Source organism: Salmo trutta, unplaced genomic scaffold (genome assembly GCF_901001165.1).
Source record: "Salmo trutta unplaced genomic scaffold, fSalTru1.1, whole genome shotgun sequence".
Lineage (NCBI taxonomy): Eukaryota > Metazoa > Chordata > Actinopteri > Salmoniformes > Salmonidae > Salmo > Salmo trutta.
The window spans coordinates 87,119-106,041 of record NW_021822742.1 but is presented as its reverse complement, the minus strand read 5'-3'; the positions used below and the strand labels follow the sequence as shown (position 1 = coordinate 106,041).

At 46.1% G+C, this 18,923-nt stretch overlaps 1 protein-coding gene across 1 annotated transcript in view; it reads left to right on the top strand.

Moving 5' to 3' along the window:
- LOC115184119 (propionyl-CoA carboxylase alpha chain, mitochondrial-like) overlaps positions 1-18,923 on the top strand; it is a 59,165-nt gene that overhangs the window by 3,489 nt on the left and 36,753 nt on the right. The window contains 5 exon segments of the mRNA XM_029745110.1: positions 3,772-3,819; positions 4,271-4,298; positions 4,301-4,338; positions 8,117-8,230; positions 8,382-8,435. Of these exon segments, the coding sequence (XP_029600970.1) occupies positions 3,772-3,819; positions 4,271-4,298; positions 4,301-4,338; positions 8,117-8,230; positions 8,382-8,435 (282 nt within the window).

Here is an 18,923-nt window from a genome sequence, read left to right as displayed (position 1 = left end):
TTCTTCTGCGCCTGGAGGAGGTGCAGTATAGAGGGAACATTGGATAGCATTTCTTCTGCGCCTGGAGGAGGTGCAGTATAGAGGGAACATTGGATAGCATTTCTTCTGCGCCTGGAGGAGGTGCAGTATAGAGGGAACATTGGATAGCATTTCTTCTGCGCCTGGAGGAGGTGCAGTATAGAGGGAACATTGGATAGCATTTCTTCTGCGCCTGGAGGAGGTGCAGTATAGAGGGAACATTGGATAGCATTTCTTCTGCGCCTGGAGGAGGTGCAGTATAGAGGGAACATTGGATAGCATTTCTTCTGCGCCTGAGGAGGTGCAGTATAGAGGGAACATTGGATAGCATTTCTTCTGCGCCTGGAGGAGGTGCAGTATAGAGGGAACATTGGATAGCATTTCTTCTGCGCCTGGAGGAGGTGCAGTATAGAGGGAACATTGGATAGCATTTCTTCTGCGCCTGGAGGAGGTGCAGTATAGAGGGAACATTGGATAGCATTTCTTCTGCGCCTGGAGGAGGTGCAGTATAGAGGGAACATTGGATAGCATTTCTTCTGCGCCTGGAGGAGGTGCAGTATAGAGGGAACATTGGATAGCATTTCTTCTGCGCCTGGAGGAGGTGCAGTATAGAGGGAACATTGGATAGCATTTCTTCTGCGCCTGGAGGAGGTGCAGTATAGAGGGAACATTGGATAGCATTTCTTCTGCGCCTGGAGGAGGTGCAGTATAGAGGGAACATTGGATAGCATTTCTTCTGCGCCTGGAGGAGGTGCAGTATAGAGGGAACATTGGATAGCATTTCTTCTGCGCCTGGAGGAGGTGCAGTATAGAGGGAACATTGGATAGCATTTCTTCTGCGCCTGGAGGAGGTGCAGTATAGAGGGAACATTGGATAGCATTTCTTCTGCGCCTGGAGGAGGTGCAGTATAGAGGGAACATTGGATAGCATTTCTTCTGCGCCTGGAGGAGGTGCAGTATAGAGGGAACATTGGATAGCATTTCTTCTGCGCCTGGAGGAGGTGCAGTATAGAGGGAACATTGGATAGCATTTCTTCTGCGCCTGGAGGAGGTGCAGTATAGAGGGAACATTGGATAGCATTTCTTCTGCGCCTGGAGGAGGTGCAGTATAGAGGGAACATTGGATAGCATTTCTTCTGCGCCTGGAGGAGGTGCTGTATAGAGGGAACATTGGATAGCATTTCTTCTGCGCCTGGAGGAGGTGCAGTATAGAGGGAACATTGGATAGCATTTCTTCTGCGCCTGGAGGAGGTGCAGTATAGAGGGAACATTGGTTAGCATTTCTTCTGCGCCTGGAGGAGGTGCAGTATAGAGGGAACATTGGATAGCATTTCTTCTGCGCCTGGAGGAGGTGCAGTATAGAGGGAACATTGGATAGCATTTCTTCTGCGCCTGGAGGAGGTGCAGTATAGAGGGAACATTGGATAGCATTTCTTCTGCGCCTGGAGGAGGTGCAGTATAGAGGGAACATTGGATAGCATTTTTCTGCGCCTGGAGGAGGTGCAGTATAGAGGGAACATTGGATAGCATTTCTTCTGCGCCTGGAGGAGGTGCAGTATAGAGGGAACATTGGATAGCATTTCTTCTGCGCCTGGAGGAGGTGCAGTATAGAGGGAACATTGGATAGCATTTCTTCTGCGCCTGGAGGAGGTGCAGTATAGAGGGAACATTGGATAGCATTTCTTCTGCGCCTGGAGGAGGTGCAGTATAGAGGGAACATTGGATAGCATTTCTTCTGCGCCTGGAGGAGGTGCAGTATAGAGGAACTTTGATAGTTCCTGGGATGCAGTATAGAGGGAACATTGGATAGCATTTCTTCTGCGCCTGGAGGAGGTGCAGTATAGAGGGAACATTGGATAGCATTTCTTCTGCGCCTGGAGGAGGTGCAGTATAGAGGGAACATTGGATAGCATTTCTTCTGCGCCTGGAGGAGGTGCAGTATAGAGGGAACATTGGATAGCATTTCTTCTGCGCCTGGAGGAGGTGCAGTATAGAGGGAACATTGGATAGCATTTCTTCTGCGCCTGGAGGAAGGGTGCAGTATATAGGGAAATTGGATAGCATTCTTCTCCGCCTGGAGAGGTGGCAGTTAGAGGGAACATTGGAATAGCATTTCTTCTGCGCCGTTGAGAGTTGCAGTCTAGAGGGAACATTGGAATAGCATTTCTTCTGCGCTGGAGGATGTGCAGTATAGAGGGAACATTGAAGCATTTCTTCTGCCCTGGAGGAGGTGCAGTATAGAGTGAACATTGGATACATTTTCTTCTGCCGCCCTGGAGAGGGTGCAAGTATGCAGGGAAAATTGGATAGCATTTCTTCTGCGCCTGGAGGATAGGTGCAGTATAGAGGGGAACATTGGATAGCATTTCTTCTGCGCCTGGAGGCGGGGCAGTATAGGAGGGGAACATTGGATAGCATTTCTCTCCTGCGCCTGGAGGAGGTGCAGTCATAGAGGGAACATTGGATAGCATTTCTTCCTGCGCCGTGAGGAGTGCAGTAGTAGAGGGGAACATTGATAGCATTTCTTCTGCGCCTGGAGGAGGTGCAGTATAGAGGGAACATTGGATAGCATTTCTTCTGCGCCTGGAGGAGGTGCAGTATAGAGGGAACATTGGATAGCATTTCTTCTGCGCCTGGAGGAGGTGCAGTATAGAGGGAACATTGGATAGCATTTCTTCTGCGCCTGGAGGAGGTGCAGTATAGAGGGAACATTGGATAGCATTTCTTCTGCGCCTGGAGGAGGTGCAGTATAGAGGGAACATTGGATAGCATTTCTTCTGCGCCTGGAGGAGGTGCAGTATAGAGGGAACATTGGATAGCATTTCTTCTGCGCCTGGAGGAGGTGCAGTATAGAGGGAACATTGGATAGCATTTCTTCTGCGCCTGGAGGAGGTGCAGTATAGAGGGAACATTGGATAGCATTTCTTCTGCGCCTGGAGGAGGTGCAGTATAGAGGGAACATTGGATAGCATTTCTTCTGCGCCTGGAGGAGGTGCAGTATAGAGGGAACATTGGATAGCATTTCTTCTGCGCCTGGAGGAGGTGCAGTATAGAGGGAACATTGGATAGGAGTAGTATGGCTCACTGGGTGCAGGGTTGTCACATGATGCAAGGAAGGATGGGAGTAGTTCTGTATTGAAATTAAATACAGTACTTTGTGTTGACAGACCTCTGATTAAATACAGTACTTTGTGTTGACAGACCTCTGATTTAAAAACAGTACTTTGTGTTGACAGACCTCTGATTAAATACAGTACTTTGTGTTGACAGACCTCTGATTAAATACAGTACTTTGTCATGACTTGCGGAGGTTTGTCAACATGAACCTGAGTAACACAGAATGTATTTTATTTGTTGCTTGCAGAGTATTATCTTTTCTCTCTCTAAATGTTACAAGGGGAAACCTTCATTTCCCTCCGTCCCCAATATAAACAACATGTCACATCCTCCTAGCTTTGTTCTTTGATCTTCAAACTGCCATGCCAACCTTGCCTCTGGCCATAGTGTTTAGCAGTAGGACTGGCAGGGGGTTGAGCTGTGAATAGGGGGGTAAGAGGGGACAGAGGAAAGACACTCCATTTAATAAGGTGTTCAGACCAGAGGAATGGAAAGACTGACAGAACCAGACGCTTTCACTTACTGTGTTTCTACGTCTTGACTGGTACACACACACACACACACACACAGGAGCAAATGATTTGTTGTGACAACGAGTTCCCAAACTAATGTCTTTCTTCCCTTTCACCCTACTAGACCTTTGATAAGATCCTTATTGCAAACAGAGGAGAGATCGCCTGCAGGGTAAGACTGTGTGCTATGTTAACTAAGCATCACTGGTTCTCAGGTTAAAAGCCATAGACAGAATGAAAGCCCTCCTGATCTATACCCTGTCACATCTTTCTACTGCGCCTATAGCAGCTCTATAGCAGCTCTATAGCAGCTCTATAGCAGCTCTATACCCTGTCACATCTTTCTACTGCACCTATAGCAGCTCTATAGCAGCTCTATACCCTGTCACATCTTTCTACTGTACCTATAGCAGCTCTATAGCAGCTCTATAGTAGCTCTATACCCTGTCACATCTTTCTACTGCACCTATAGCAGCTCTATAGCAGCTCTATACCCTGTCACATCTTTCTACTGCGCCTATAGCAGCTCTATAGCAGCTCTATAGCACCTAGTAAACATTAGAGACAATTATTATTGATGTATTGAATAAAAGTTGATAACACGTCGTCTTTGCCTCTGGCAGGTGATGAAAACATGTAAGAAGATGGGAATCAAACAGTGGCGGTGCACAGTGATGTCGACGCCAGCGCGGTAAGTCTGTCTGGTCTGTAGAGTTGGTGTGAGTAGGGGATGTTGATGCCAGTCTGTCTGGTCTGTAGAGTTGGTGTGAGTAGGGGATGTTGATGCCAGTCTGTCTGGTCTGTAGAGTTGGTGTGAGTAGGGGATGTTGATACCAGTCTGTCTGGTCTGTAGAGTTGGTGTGAGTAGGGGATGTCGACGCCAGCGCGGTAAGTCTGTCTGGTCTGTAGAGTTGGTGTGAGTAGGGGATGTTGATGCCAGTCTGTCTGGTCTGTAGAGTTGGTGTGAGTAGGGGATGTTGATACCAGTCTGTCTGGTCTGTAGAGTTGGTGTGAGTAGGGGATGTCGACGCCAGCGCGGTAAGTCTGTCTGGTCTGTAGAGTTGGTGTGAGTAGGGGATGTTGATGCCAGTCTGTCTGGTCTGTAGAGTTGGTGTGAGTAGGGGATGTTGATGCCAGTCTGTCTGGTCTGTAGAGTTGGTGTGAGTAGGGGATGTTGATGCCAGTCTGTCTGGTCTGTAGAGTTGGTGTGTGTAGGGGATGTTGATGCCAGTCTGTCTGGTCTGTAGAGTTGGTGTGAGTAGGGGATGTTGATGCCAGTGGTAAGTCTGTCTGGTCTGTAGAGTTGGTGTGAGTAGGGGATGTTGATGCCAGTCTGTCTGGTCTGTAGAGTTGGTGTGAGTAGGGGATGTTGATGCCAGTCTGTCTGGTCTGTAGAGTTGGTGTGAGTAGGGGATGTTGATGCCAGTCTGTCTGGTCTGTAGAGTTGGTGTGAGTAGGGGATGTTGATGCCAGTCTGTCTGGTCTGTAGAGTTGGTGTGTGTAGGGGATGTTGATGCCAGTCTGTCTGGTCTGTAGAGTTGGTGTGAGTAGGGGGATGTTGATGCCAGTGGTAAGTCTGTCTGGTCTGTAGAGTTGGTGTGAGTAGGGGATGTTGATGCCAGTCTGTCTGGTCTGTAGAGTTGGTGTGAGTAGGGGATGTTGATGCCAGTCTGTCTGGTCTGTAGAGTTGGTGTGTGTGTAGGGGATGTTGATGCCAGTCTGTCTGGTCTGTAGAGTTGGTGTGAGTAGGGGATGTTGATGCCAGTGGTAAGTCTGTCTGGTCTGTAGAGTTGGTGTGAGTAGGGGATGTTGATGCCAGTCTGTCTGGTCTGTAGAGTTGGTGTGTGTAGGGGATGTTGATGCCAGTCTGTTTGGTCTGTAGAGTTGGTGTGAGTAGCGGATGTTGATGCCAGTCTGTCTGGTCTGTAGAGTTGGTGTGTGTAGGGGATGTTGATGCCAGTCTGTCTGGTCTGTAGAGTTGGTGTGAGTAGGGGATGTTGATGCCAGTCTGTCTGGTCTGTAGAGTTGGTGTGAGTAGGGGATGTTGATGCCAGTCTGTCTGGTCTGTAGAGTTGGTGTGAGTAGGGGATGTTGATGCCAGTCTGTCTGGTCTGTAGAGTTGGTGTGTGTAGAGGATGTTGATGCCAGTGGTAACTCTGTCTGGTCTGTAGAGTTGGTATGTAGGAGATGCTCCTCTATTGGCCAGACGGGTGGGTAGACATGATTGTTTATTGGGCTCCTCTAGTTGCCAAGGTGACTAACATTCCAAAACGTTAACGTTGACCAGGACACAGGGGGTCGATGGGGGACTGTTGAGTACCCACCAAAACGTTAACGTTGACCAGGACACAGGGAGTAGATGGGGGACTGTTGAGTACCCACCAAAACGTTAACGTTGACCAGGACACAGGGGGTAGATGGGGGACTGTTGAGTACCCACCAAAACGTTAACGTTGACCAGGACACAGGGGGTAGATGGGGGACTGTTGAGTACCCACCAAAACGTTAACGTTGACCAGGACACAGGGGGTAGATGGGGGACTGTTGAGTACCCACCAAAATGTGCTCCGGAGTCTCTACGGTGTATGTTAATATTGTTGTATGTCAATGGACCAGATGTAATGGACCAAGTACGGCCCGTAAGATGGTCCAGATGTATGTCAATGTAAGGGACGAAGGACGGCCCTTAAGATGGACCAGATGTATGTCAATGTAAGGGACGAAGGACGGCCTGTAAGATGGACCAGATGTAAGGGACGAAGGACGGCCGTAAGATGGACCAGATGTATGTTAATGTAAGGGACGAAGGACGGGTCGTAAGATGGACCAGATGTATGTCAATGTAAGGGACGAAGGACGGCCCGTAAGATGGACCAGATGTAAGGGATGATGGACCAGATGTATGTCAATGTAATGGACGAAGGACGGCCTGTAAGATGGACCAGATGTATGTCAATGTAAGGGACGAAGGACGGCATGTAAGATGGAGCAGGTAATAGTGAAGTCCCATTGACCTGTGGATGTGTTGGACAGGTTTTGAAGTGGTGTTTAGCTGTGGAGCAGACATGATGCCTCCCTTAGCACTTCTTTGTTAAGAGACGCAGGGAACCAACTGGCCTATAACCCCCTTCCCCCCCGATACACACACACACACACACACACACACACACACACACACACACACACACACACACACACACACACACACACACACACACTCTCTCCTTCTGCCACCTTGTTGATCCAGATGTTGATGTTAATCCCGTGGAATGTGTCCTGGTGGTGACAGTGTCTGTCACTCAATCTGCTGAGGGTCTGGCTCCATGGGGGGGGGACAGGGACGGGGACGGGGGCTGGTGATGTGAGATTTAGAAGATGATATGGCTGCCTGGCCTTGATGTTGTGTTTTCAAAATACCACTCTCACACAATGAATCATTTCTTCCTTATTTTACAACCTGTTTAATTGAACAGAAAATGTCTGTCAGATGAATGGACCACAGTTGATGCTTTGGCTAGTTTGTCCTCTTGAATATTTAGTTATTTAAAATGATGCTACATAGATTGTCTATCATTTCAGCCAGTAGTTTTTAAAGTAGCTCTCGAGCCAAAACGTCATCCATTTCGTGTGATACGTTGGGTCCTGCAAAATAAATCAGTGCTTAAGACCCCGTTCTGTCTGCCGGTGTCTGTCTGTAGCGCTGCCGGTGTCTGTCTGTAGCGCCGGTGTCTGTCTGTCTGTAGCGCTGCCGGGTCTGTCTGGTCTTTAGCGTCTGTCTGTCGCGCCGGGGTCTGTCTGTCTGTAGCGCCGGGGTCTGTCTGTCTGTAGCGCCGGGGTCTGTCTGTCTGTAGCGCCGGTGTGTGTCTGTAGCGCCGGGGTCTGTCTGTCTGTATCGCCGGGGTCTGTCTGTCTGTAGCGCCGGGGTCTGTCTGTCTGTAGCGCCGGTGTGTGTCTGTAGCGCCGGGGTCTGTCTGTCTGTAGCGCTGCCGGTGTGTGTCTGTAGCGGCAGTGAGCTGCGTGTGTACCATATGATTGAGGCTTTGGCCGCATTTGAATAAATACTTGTTTCTCTCTGTACCACCTCAGGTCCATGTGAAGATGAATAAATACTTGTTTCTCTCTGTACCACCTCAGGTCCATGTGAAGATGAATAAATACTTGTTTCTCTCTGTACCACCTCAGGTCCATGTGAAGATGAATAAATACTTGTTTCTCTCTGTACCACCTCAGGTCCATGTGAAGATGAATAAATACTTGTTTCTCTCTGTACCATCTCAGGTCCATGTGAAGATGAATAAATACTTGTTCTCTCTGTACCACCTCAGGTCCATGTGAAGATGAATAAATACTTGTTTCTCTCTGTACCACCTCAGGTCCATGTGAAGATGAATAAATACTTGTTTCTCTCTGTACCACCTCAGGTCCATGTGAAGATGAATAAATACTTGTTTCTCTCTGTACCACCTCAGGTCCATGTGAAGATGGCTGACGAGGCAGTGTGTGTAGGCCCCGCCCCCACCAACAAGAGCTACCTCAACATGGACGCCATCATGGACGCCATCAGGAAGACTGGATCCCAGGCCGTGAGATTTACCACACACACATAAAACACACACCAACATTTGAACACACACACACCAACATTTGAACACACACACACACCAACATTTGAACACACACGGTTGTGTTTGCTGATGTGTTTTGAAACCTTTCTTTTCTCTTCTGTCTCTGAAGGTGCATCCAGGCTACGGCTTTCTGTCTGAAAATAAAGAGTTTGCCAAGAGACTGGTGAGTAGTGCTGGGATTTACAACTGTTGGGAACACACACACCTCTCTATATACCCTCTGTTTCCCTTATCAACACTTCAGGACCCCTGCAAGTTCATTTTATTAAGGGTGTGATTCTCCGGGTCAAAACCTGATATGAAAACTTAACACACAGATGCCAAAAGGCTCACTTCATGATAAGAACATGTAACATCTTTCAAATGATTTGAAGTAATTTACTTAAAGAAAAATGTTTTGGCAGTTATACCTCCACATTACACGGCCCCCACGTCCTGCAGACAGACAAGACTTGACAACGTAAATAAAGGTGAAATAAATATAAGTCCCCTGTGAAGTTTAGCTGATGACACACATTGAACCATGCCGTTATGCAAGGCTGTGTTAGTACGGCAAATCTAAAACTCACCTAGTTCCACAGGAAAATAACACACATATTTACCTCATGGTTAACCAAGTACCTCTCCCACCATCATTCAATGTCCTACAACAACCCTGACATCTCTCCCTCCCATTGAATGCATTCAGCTGAACAACTTACTAGGTGTAGCTCTTCTTCCTGTCTGTTGTGCCGTATCAGGCAAGGCACCCGACGGTGGCACCACCTGAAGGTGGGCCATAGTACATTCAAGCTAATCCCACAGCTAAATGGCATATTTTCCTTCATTGGAACTAAAACATTTCGTACCCACTCCCATGATTTGAATCAACCCCAATGCCCAGTATCCCCCATTCCTCATGTGTTGCCCTGGAACAAGGCTCTTGCTCTGTATGTGAGTGGGCCGTCCACTAGGCCGTCCGCTGCCTTATGGGAGCCTGCTGTGGAAATGGAGATGTCATCACATTAGCAACTCAATGGGCCTCCCCCTCCTGTAACAGTGGGTGAAGAGTTAGTGCCAGATTTACGCATTGCAAAACGCTCTGGGGGCGAGGGGGGGGTAAGGTCCGTATGCCTCTGGGCTCGGGGTAAAGCCGGGGGGGGGGCAAGGTCCGTATGCCTCTGGGCTCGGGGTAAAGCTGGGGGGGGATTAGGGTAAAGGTTCTGTTAGCATGAGAAAGAACCTCAGGCTGAATAGAGCTGAAGGGAAACGGGGGATGGATGGAGTATAGTATAATGTATTGTCCCTCAATGCGTCGGTGGATCACCCCCCCTATTTCAAAATAAATGTGTAATTATTTTTGGACTCTGCAGATGAACACAAGCATTTCACACTTGTGTTGAGCACTCTAGGACACATGCACCTACTTAACTCAGGGGTCCGATTACACCTCTTATTGGTGGAGACTCATTTGTTTGCGCCTGGCAGAATGGCGTGTGATGCTCTGCTCACTAGTGTGTTAAGAACAGCCGTTTGGACGTGAGAGGATGAGGGAGGTCTGAAAAGGCTCAGCCAGGTTGATTGTGATTTAAATAGTGAGATGGTACCAGAGGAGGGAGGGAGGATAGATGTTTGTCATTGTGTGTCTACATTTAGAGCAGCTCGGTCCTGCCCACCCCCGGGTCTATGTTTGGTAATAATCAAAGCTTGATGATGAGTTGGTTATTGGAATCAGTGTTACAAACCAAAACATGACCCTGGGGGAGGGGCCCCAGGACTGAGTTGGGGAAACACGGATTTAGAGGATGATAGGTTGTGTTTTTCATTGTCCTCGTCTACAGGGCAGATGTTTGTTGTTGTTGAACGCTGTTGAACGCTGAAACCTGAACTAAAAACCTTGGTTTAAAATCTGACAGTGTTTTTTATTTTTTTATATACTTTTTTATTTTGGATCCTGTGGCTCTGTTGGGCTAAATTGCTGTGAGCGCTGCTATCGGTCTCAAGACAGAAAGCCCAGCTAGCCTAGCTGGCCGCTATTGAATGTTTCCAGCGCTGCTATCGGTCTCAAGACAGAAAGCCCAGCTAGCCTAGCTGGCCGCTATTGAATGTTTCCAGCGCTGCAGGAGCTGTGTTTACTTTGCTTTGTTCCGGGACAATGTGGACCGCGCTGACTTTCAATGTAGCAACTGCTTGCTTGCGGAAGACTACAGGAGCAAAGTAGCTACTCTTAGAAAGCAAGTAGCAAACCTACACAAGCTACTTGGGAACCCATGCCCGCCTACTTTTTCATTTTCTTCCACCCCATTAGCCGGACACCGCTTTGTTCTAGTGGAAGTTTCGCCGCCGTGTAGGCTCTCCACAGCCGACAGGCCGGTGCTCGGCAGGGTTCCATCCCCGAAGGGGTCTCCCTCTTCCCTGGAGAACGGAGTTCTCGACCCAACCAACCAGCCACGGAGGTACGTCACTCGCCGTGGAATTCGAAGAAGGCGTCCTCTGGCAACGGGGGTCTCCATGGAGATGTTGAGCCCAGAACTGACACAGACCAGAAACAGCTTTGCCGCCCTGGATCCAGAGGTTCCGGCGCCTTCTTCCTTGGGGGCTTCCCATTCAAGATCGGATCCGGAGGTACCTGCGTCTTCGTCCTCGGTCCTGTCTCCCTCTCCGGTGGCTCCTATCTCAGCTTCAGATCCTCGGAGCTCCCACCCTCAACAGACCCCGAGGTTACCTGAGAGACTGGCCCATTCAACATCACCAGCTGTCATCATAGGCAGCACTATGGTGGGAAACATCTCGGTTCCCAAGGCAAAAACCCTGTGTTACTCAGGAGCATGAGTACAGTACATAACAAGGTTGCTTCTGACTGTTCTACCACAGATGCCGGAAGCTGACACTGTCGACGTTCATGTGGGGTCAAACGTCATCAGGAGGGCCAGCTCAGAACATCTGAACATTTATTTTAAAGAACTGATTTTAGCATTAAGATTCCAGAAAAACTGACAATTATTTCAGGTCCAGTACCATCGTTGGGCTGCAGGTGTGAAAGATTCAGCAGACTGCTGGCATTACACATCTGGCTAAAAGACTACTGTAGCTCTGCTGGAGTCACTTTTATTGATAACTTTGACATCTTCTGGAAACAGAAGATACTCTACAGGAATGACGGAGTCTATCCAAATCATCTTGGCTCCTGGACTCTGTCCAAGCATTTCAAGGCTGTGTTGAAACAATGACTGGTCAAGACCAGCTCAGTTAATCCCTCCCATCGTGACAATGAGCCGTCATAATGCTGCATCAAATGTACATGATCCAAGGGGCATTGGCAAACACAATGTTAGTTATTTAATTTATGTACCCCTAATTACACCGAATACTTCTGTTAATCCTACAGCTATTGTAAGCAGTAATCATAAGACTATGAACCAGAGTTACACTGTTAGCACTGAGGCGGTGTCCTAGTAGGAAGACCACTTTGTGCAGCTCACCCTGCACAATCAGCTCCAATGTAAATAACATGAGTAAGTCTACTTCTGACAAACTTCCCAGGAAAGCGTTAAAAACAATCAAGCAACCCAGGAAAGTGCTAAAAATAGCCCATATTAACATATGTAGCCTAAGGAACAAGGTCCATGAAGTCAATAACTTGATTGTAACATTTTATATTCTGACTATCTTTGAAACTCACTTCGATAATACCTTTGATACAGTGGTAGCAATACATGGTTATAACATCTACCGAAAAGATAGAAATTCCAACGGAGGCAGTGTTGCAGTCTATATTCAGAACCACATTCCTGTAAAGCTTAGAGACAATCTAATGTTATATACTATTGAGGTAATATGGCTACAGGTTCATCTGCCTCACCTAAAGCCCATTCTGGTGGGAAGCCGCTATAGACCACCAAGTGCTAACAGTCAGTATCTGGATAATATGTGTGAAATGCTTGATAATGTATGTGATATCAACAGAGAAGTATATTTTCTGGGTGACTTTAAATATTGATTGGCTATCATCAAGCTGCCCACTCAAGAAAAACGTTTGCCAATCAGCCCAACTGATTGGCAAACGTACTGCAAATTAAGAAATCACGTGACTAAACGAAATAAAAAGAAACTATACTATGAAACAAAGATGAATGATAGTAAAAAGCTTTGGAGCACCTTAAATTACATTTTGGGGAAAAAAGCCAACTCGGCTCCATCGTTCATTGAATCAGATGCTCACTCATCACAAAGCCCACTGATATTGCCAACTACTTTAAGGACGTTTTCATTGACAAGATAAGCAACCTTAGGGATGACATGCCAGCAACACTGCTGACACTACACATCTAAGTATATGTGACCAAATTATGAAAGACAAATGTACTTTTGAATTCCGTAAAGTCGGTGTGGAGAAGGTGAAAATTATAGTGGGGTCTGACAAATTATTGTGTGTCCCACCGGGGTCTGACAATCTGGATGGAAAATTACTGAGGGTAATAGCAGACGATATTGCCACTCCTATTTGTCACATCTTCAATTTAAGCCTACTAGAAAGTGTGTGCCCTCAGGCCTGGAGGGAAGCTAAAGTCATTCCGCTACACAAGAATAGTAAAACCCCCTTTACAGGCTTAAATAGCCGAACAATCAGCCTGTTACCAACCCTTAGTAAACTTCTGGGAAAAATTGTTTGACCAGATATAATGCTATTTCACGGTAAACAAATTGACAACAGACTTTCAGCACGCTTATAGGGAAGGACACTACACAAGCACAGCACTTACACAAATGACTGATGATTGACTGAGATAAATTTGTGATAAAATGATTGTGGGGGCTGTCTTGTTAGACTTCACTGCAGCTTTTGACATTATCGATCGTAGTCTGCTGCTGGAAAAACATGTGTGTTATGACTTTACACCCCCTGCTATAATGTGGATAAAGAGTTACTTGTCTAACAGAACACAGAGGGTGTTCTTTAATGGAAGCCTCTCCAACAAAATCCAGGTAGAATCAGGAATTCCCCAGGGTAGCTGTTTAGGCCCATTGAAAAAAGTAATCTTCACTAACGACATGCCAATGGCTTTGAGTAAAGCCAGTGTGTCTATGTATGCGGATGACTCAACACTATACACGTCAGCTACTACAGGAACTGAAATGACTGCAACACTTAACAAAGAGCTGCAGTTAGTTTCAGAGTGGGTGGCAAGGAATAAGTTAGTCCTAAATATTTCTAAAACTAAAAGCATTGTATTTGGGACAAAACATTCACTAAACCCTAAATCTCAACTAAATCTTGTAATAAATAATGTTGAAATTGAACAAGTTGAGATGACTAAACTGCTTGGAGTAACCCTAGATTGTAAACTGTCATGGTCAAAACATATTGATACAGTAGTAACTAAGATGGGGAGAAGTCTGTCCATAATAAAGTGATGCTCTGCCTTCATAACAACACTATCAAAAAGGCAGGTCCTACAGGCCCTAGTTTTGTCGCAACTTGACTACTGTTCAGTCGTGTGGTCAGGTGCCACAAAAAAGGAATTAGGAAAATTGAAATTGGCTCAGAACAGGGCAGCACGGCTAATAACATGCATGTCAATCTTCTGGCTCAAAGTGGAGGAGAGATTGACTTCATCACTGCTTGTATTTGAGCGGTATTGACATGTTGAATACACCGAGCTGTCTGTCTAAACTACTGGCACACAGCTCGCACACCCATTCATACCCCACAAGACATGCCACAAGAGGTCTATTCACTGTCCCCAAGTCCAGAACAGACTATGGGAGGTGCACAGTACTACATAGAGCCATGACTACATGGAACTCTATTCCACATCAAGTAACTGATGCAAGCAGTAAAATTAGATTTAAAAACCAAATAAAAATACACCTTATGGAACAGCGGAACTGTGAAGCAACACAAACATAGACACATGCACACACACATGATAACATACACACACACAAATGGATTTAGTACTGTAGATATGGGGTAGTGGTGGAGTAGGGGCCTAAGGGCACACAGTGTGTTGTGAATGTTTTGAAAATTGTATAAATTGCCTTAATTTTGCTTGACCACAGGACCCCTTGGCAGCAGCTAATAAGGATCCATAATAAATACAAATAGGTTGTGTGTTTGTCATTGTGTGTCCTCGTCTAAAGGATGATAGGTTGGGTGTTTGTCTTTGTCATTACCATCTAAAGGATGGATAGCTTGTGTGTTTGTCATTGTCATTACCATCTAAAGGATGGATAGCTTGTGTGTTTGTCATTGTCTGCCAAATAGTTTAGAAAGATGGAGTTGTATCAGTGCCTTCAGAAAGTATTCATACCCCTTGACTTATTCCACATTTTGTTGTTACAGCCTGAATTCAAAATGGATTAAGTAATGTTTTTTTCTCGCCCATCTGCACACAATACCCCATAATGACATCACAATACCCCATAATGACATCATAATACCCCATAATGACATCACAATACCCCATAATGACAGTGAAAACATGTTTTTAGACATTTTTGCAAATGTATTGAAAATTAAATGCAGATATTCATTGACATAAGTATTCACACCCCTTTGCTATGACATTCCAAATTGAGCTCAGGTGCATCCAATTTCCTTTGATCATCCTTGAGATGTCACTACAACTTCACTGGAGTCCACCTGTTTTCACCAGTTTGGACATGATTTAGAAATAAGCACACCTGTCTATATAAGGTCCCACAGTTGACAGTGCATGTAAGAGCAGGAACTATACCCTGAAGTCCAGGGAACTGTCCGTAGAGCTCCAAGATATATGCCTCATCACAATTCTATCTGTGGAAGGGTATAAAACAAGTTCTAGAGTGTTGAAAGTTTCCAAGAGCACCGTGGTCTCCATCATTGGGAAATTGAAAAATTATGGAACTACCCAGACTCTGACTAGAGCTGGTCGTCTGACCAAACTGAGCAGCCGGGCAAGAAAGACCTTGGTCTGGGAGGTAACCAAGAACCCAATGACCACTCTGACAGAACTACAGTGTTCCAACACTGAAATGGCTTCAGAACAAGAATGTGAAAGTCCTTGAGTGGCCCAGCAGAAGCCCAAACTTAAATCCCAATGAAAATCTGTGGAAAGACTTGAAGATTGCTGTTCTCCGGCGCTCCCCATCTAACTTAACAAAGCTTGAGAAAATCTGCAAGGAAAAATGGGAGAAAATCCCCAAATCCAGATGTGCAAAGCTGATCCAGACTTCCCCAAGACGACTCAAAGCTGATCCAGACATCCCCAAGACGACTCAAAGCTGATCCAGTCATCCCCAAGACGACTCAAAGCTGATCCAGTCATCCCCAAGACGACTCAAAGCTGATCCAGTCATCCCCAAGACGACTCAAAGCTTATCCAGTCATCCCCAAGACGACTCAAAGCTGATCCAGACTTCCCCAAGATCCAGACTTCCCCAAGACGACTCAAAGCTGATCCAGACATCCCCAAGACAACTCAAAGCTGATCCAGTCATCCCCAAGACGACTCAAAGCTGATCCAGACTTCCCCAAGATCCAGACTTCCCCAAGACGACTCAAAGCTGATCCAGTCATCCCCAAGACGACTCAAAGCTGATCCAGACTTCCCCAAGACGACTCAAAGCTGATCCAGACTTCCCCAAGACGACTCAAAGCTGATCCAGACTTCCCCAAGATCCAGACTTCCCCAAGACGACTCAAAGCTGATCCAGACTTCCCCAAGATCCAGACTTCCCCAAGACGACTCAAAGCTGATCCAGACATCCCCAAGACGACTCAAAGCTGATCCGGACTTCCCCAAGACGACTCAAAGCTGATCCAGACATCCCCAAGATCCAGACTTCCCCAAGACGACTCAAAGCTGATCCAGACTTCCCCAAGATCCAGACTTCCCCAAGACGACTCAAAGCTGATCCAGACTTCCCCAAGACGACTCAAAGCTGATCCAGACTTCCCCAAGATCCAGACTTCCCCAAGACGACTCAAAGCTGATCCAGACTTCCCCAAGATCCAGACTTCCCCAAGACGACTCAAAGCTGATCCGGACTTCCCCAAGACGACTCAAAGCTGATCCAGACTTCCCCAAGACGACTCAAAGCTGATCCAGACTTCCCCAAGACGACTCAAAGCTGATCCAGACTTCCCCAAGATCCAGACTTCCCCAAGACGACTCAAAGCTGATCCAGACATCACCAAGACGACTCAAAGCTGATCCGGACTTCCCCAAGACGACTCAAAGCTGATCCGGACTTCCCCAAGACGACTCAAAGCTGATCCGGACTTCCCCAAGACGACTCAAAGCTGATCCAGACATCCCCAAGATCCAGACTTCCCCAAGACGACTCAAAGCTGATCCAGACATCACCAAGACGACTCAAAGCTGATCCGGACTTCCCCAAGACGACTCAAAGCTGTAATCCCCACTAAAGGTGCTTCTACAAAGTATTGACTCAGGTGTGAATACTTAGTGCCTTCAGAAAGTATTCACACCCCTTGACTTTTTCCACATTTTGTTGTTCCAGCCTGAATTTAAAATGGATTACATTGAAAGTATGTGTCACTGGCCTTCACACAATACCCCATAATGTCAAAGTAGATTGTTTTTCATTCATTAAAAATTAAGATTAAATGTCTTGACTCAATAAGTAATCAACCCCTTTGTTATGGCAAGCCTAAATATGTACTGGAGTAACAATGTGCTTAACCAGTCCCATAATAAGTTGCGTGGACTCTGTGTGCAATAATAGTGTGTACCTCATCTCTGTACCCAACTCATACAATTATCTGTAAGGTCCCTTCAGTCGAGCAAAGAATTTCAAACACAGATTCAACCACAAAGACCAGGGAGGTTTTCCAATGCCTCACAAAGAAGAAGAGCACCTATTGGTAGATGGGTAAAAAAAAAAGACGTTAAATATCCCTTTCAGCATGGTGAAGTTATTAATTACACTATGGAGGGTGTCACTACAAAGATTCAGGCATCCCTCCTAACTCAGTTGCCGGAGAGGAAGGAAACTGCTCAGGGATTTCACCATGAGGCCAATGGTGACTTTAAAACAGTTAGAGTTTAATGGTTGTGATAGGAGAACTGAGGATGGATCAACATTGTATACTCTACAATATTAACCTAAATGACAGAGTGAAAAGAAGGGAACCTGTACAAAATACATATTCTGAAACTGTTTGCAATAAGGCAAAACAGCAAAAAATGAATACAAATTGTTATGTTTGGGACAAATCCAATACATTACTGAGTGCCACTCTTCATACTTTCAAGCATGGTGGATGCTGCATCATTTTATGGGTAAGCTTGTCATCGGCAAGGACTATAGAGGTTTTTTTGGGTGATAAAAATACACGGAATACAGCTAAGCACAGTCACAGTACTAGAGGAAAACCTGGTTCAGTCTGCTTTCCACCAGACACTGGGAGACGAATTCACCTTTCAGCAGGACAATAAACTAGAACACAAGGCCAAATGTACACTGGAGTTGCTTACCAAGAAGACATTGACTGTTCCTGACTCACACCCCTTCAGTCAGCTTGAAAAGCTATGGCAAGACTTGAAAATGGCTGCCTAGCAATGATCAGCAACCAACTTGGCAGAGCTTGAAGAATTTAGAGGTCTTATAGACTTACCCAGAAAGACTCACAGCTGTAATCACTGCCAAAGGTGCTTCTACAAAGTATTGACTCAGGGGTGTGAGTCTTTCAATAAATTGACTTATTGACTTGTGTGTTTTGTATTTCAATAAATTAGCAAAACATTTGAAAACATGTTTTCTCTTTGTCATTACAGGATATTGTGTGTAGATGTGTTAATCCATTTTGAATTCAGGCTGTAACACAACAACATGCAGAGGGGTATGAATACTTTCCGAAGGCGCTGTATATATTGTTCAAACAGTGATCTGGAACCAAGATGGAGGAGTTGTAAATATTGTTCAAACAGTGATCTCTACAACCAAGTCAAAGTCTAACAAGGAAGCCTACTGATGAAATGAGAATGAAGGTACCTTTTGTGTAAAACTTAAATCATTTCACTAAAGTAGGGGTTTTGTTCATCTGTTTTCTCTCTTCACCACTCTTCTCTTTGTCCTTCTCAGCTAAGCTTATTATTTACAAACAGCAGAATTATCTCTGGGTCGAGTCGTCCTCTTCTCCTTCTCTGCCTTTGTCCTGTGTGTCATGCTATGGGAACCAGGGCCTATTCACTTTAATGGTGCTGAATTGGGAGTCATTGAGGGTGAATCTCCATACTAATAACAGGCCCTTAGGCTACGACCCAAATGGAACCCAATTCCCTATATAGTGCACTACTTTAGACCAGAGCCCAGTCAAAGGTGATGCACTTCATTGGGAATAGGTTGCCATTTGGGCCATAGCCTTACTGCCCTGCTGAAGGCCTGACGATGGGCCCAGAGGCTCTGCCACTGTGTGTCAGGCAGGAAGCAATATCCAACGGGCTCTATACAACACAAAGACAACGGGAGAGAGAGAGAACAAGCGCCCCTCTTCCCATCACTCTTTCTTTCCCTGTTTATATGCCCTGAGTACTGTCATGTTTCCAGGGGTAGTGGGTAATGTAGAAGGGGTAGATGTGACAAGAGACTAGGCCTCATCTATTACAGCCTGAAGGGGTTTGTGTTGAGTTCCCAAGACAGCACTGCTTTGACTGAAAGTAAA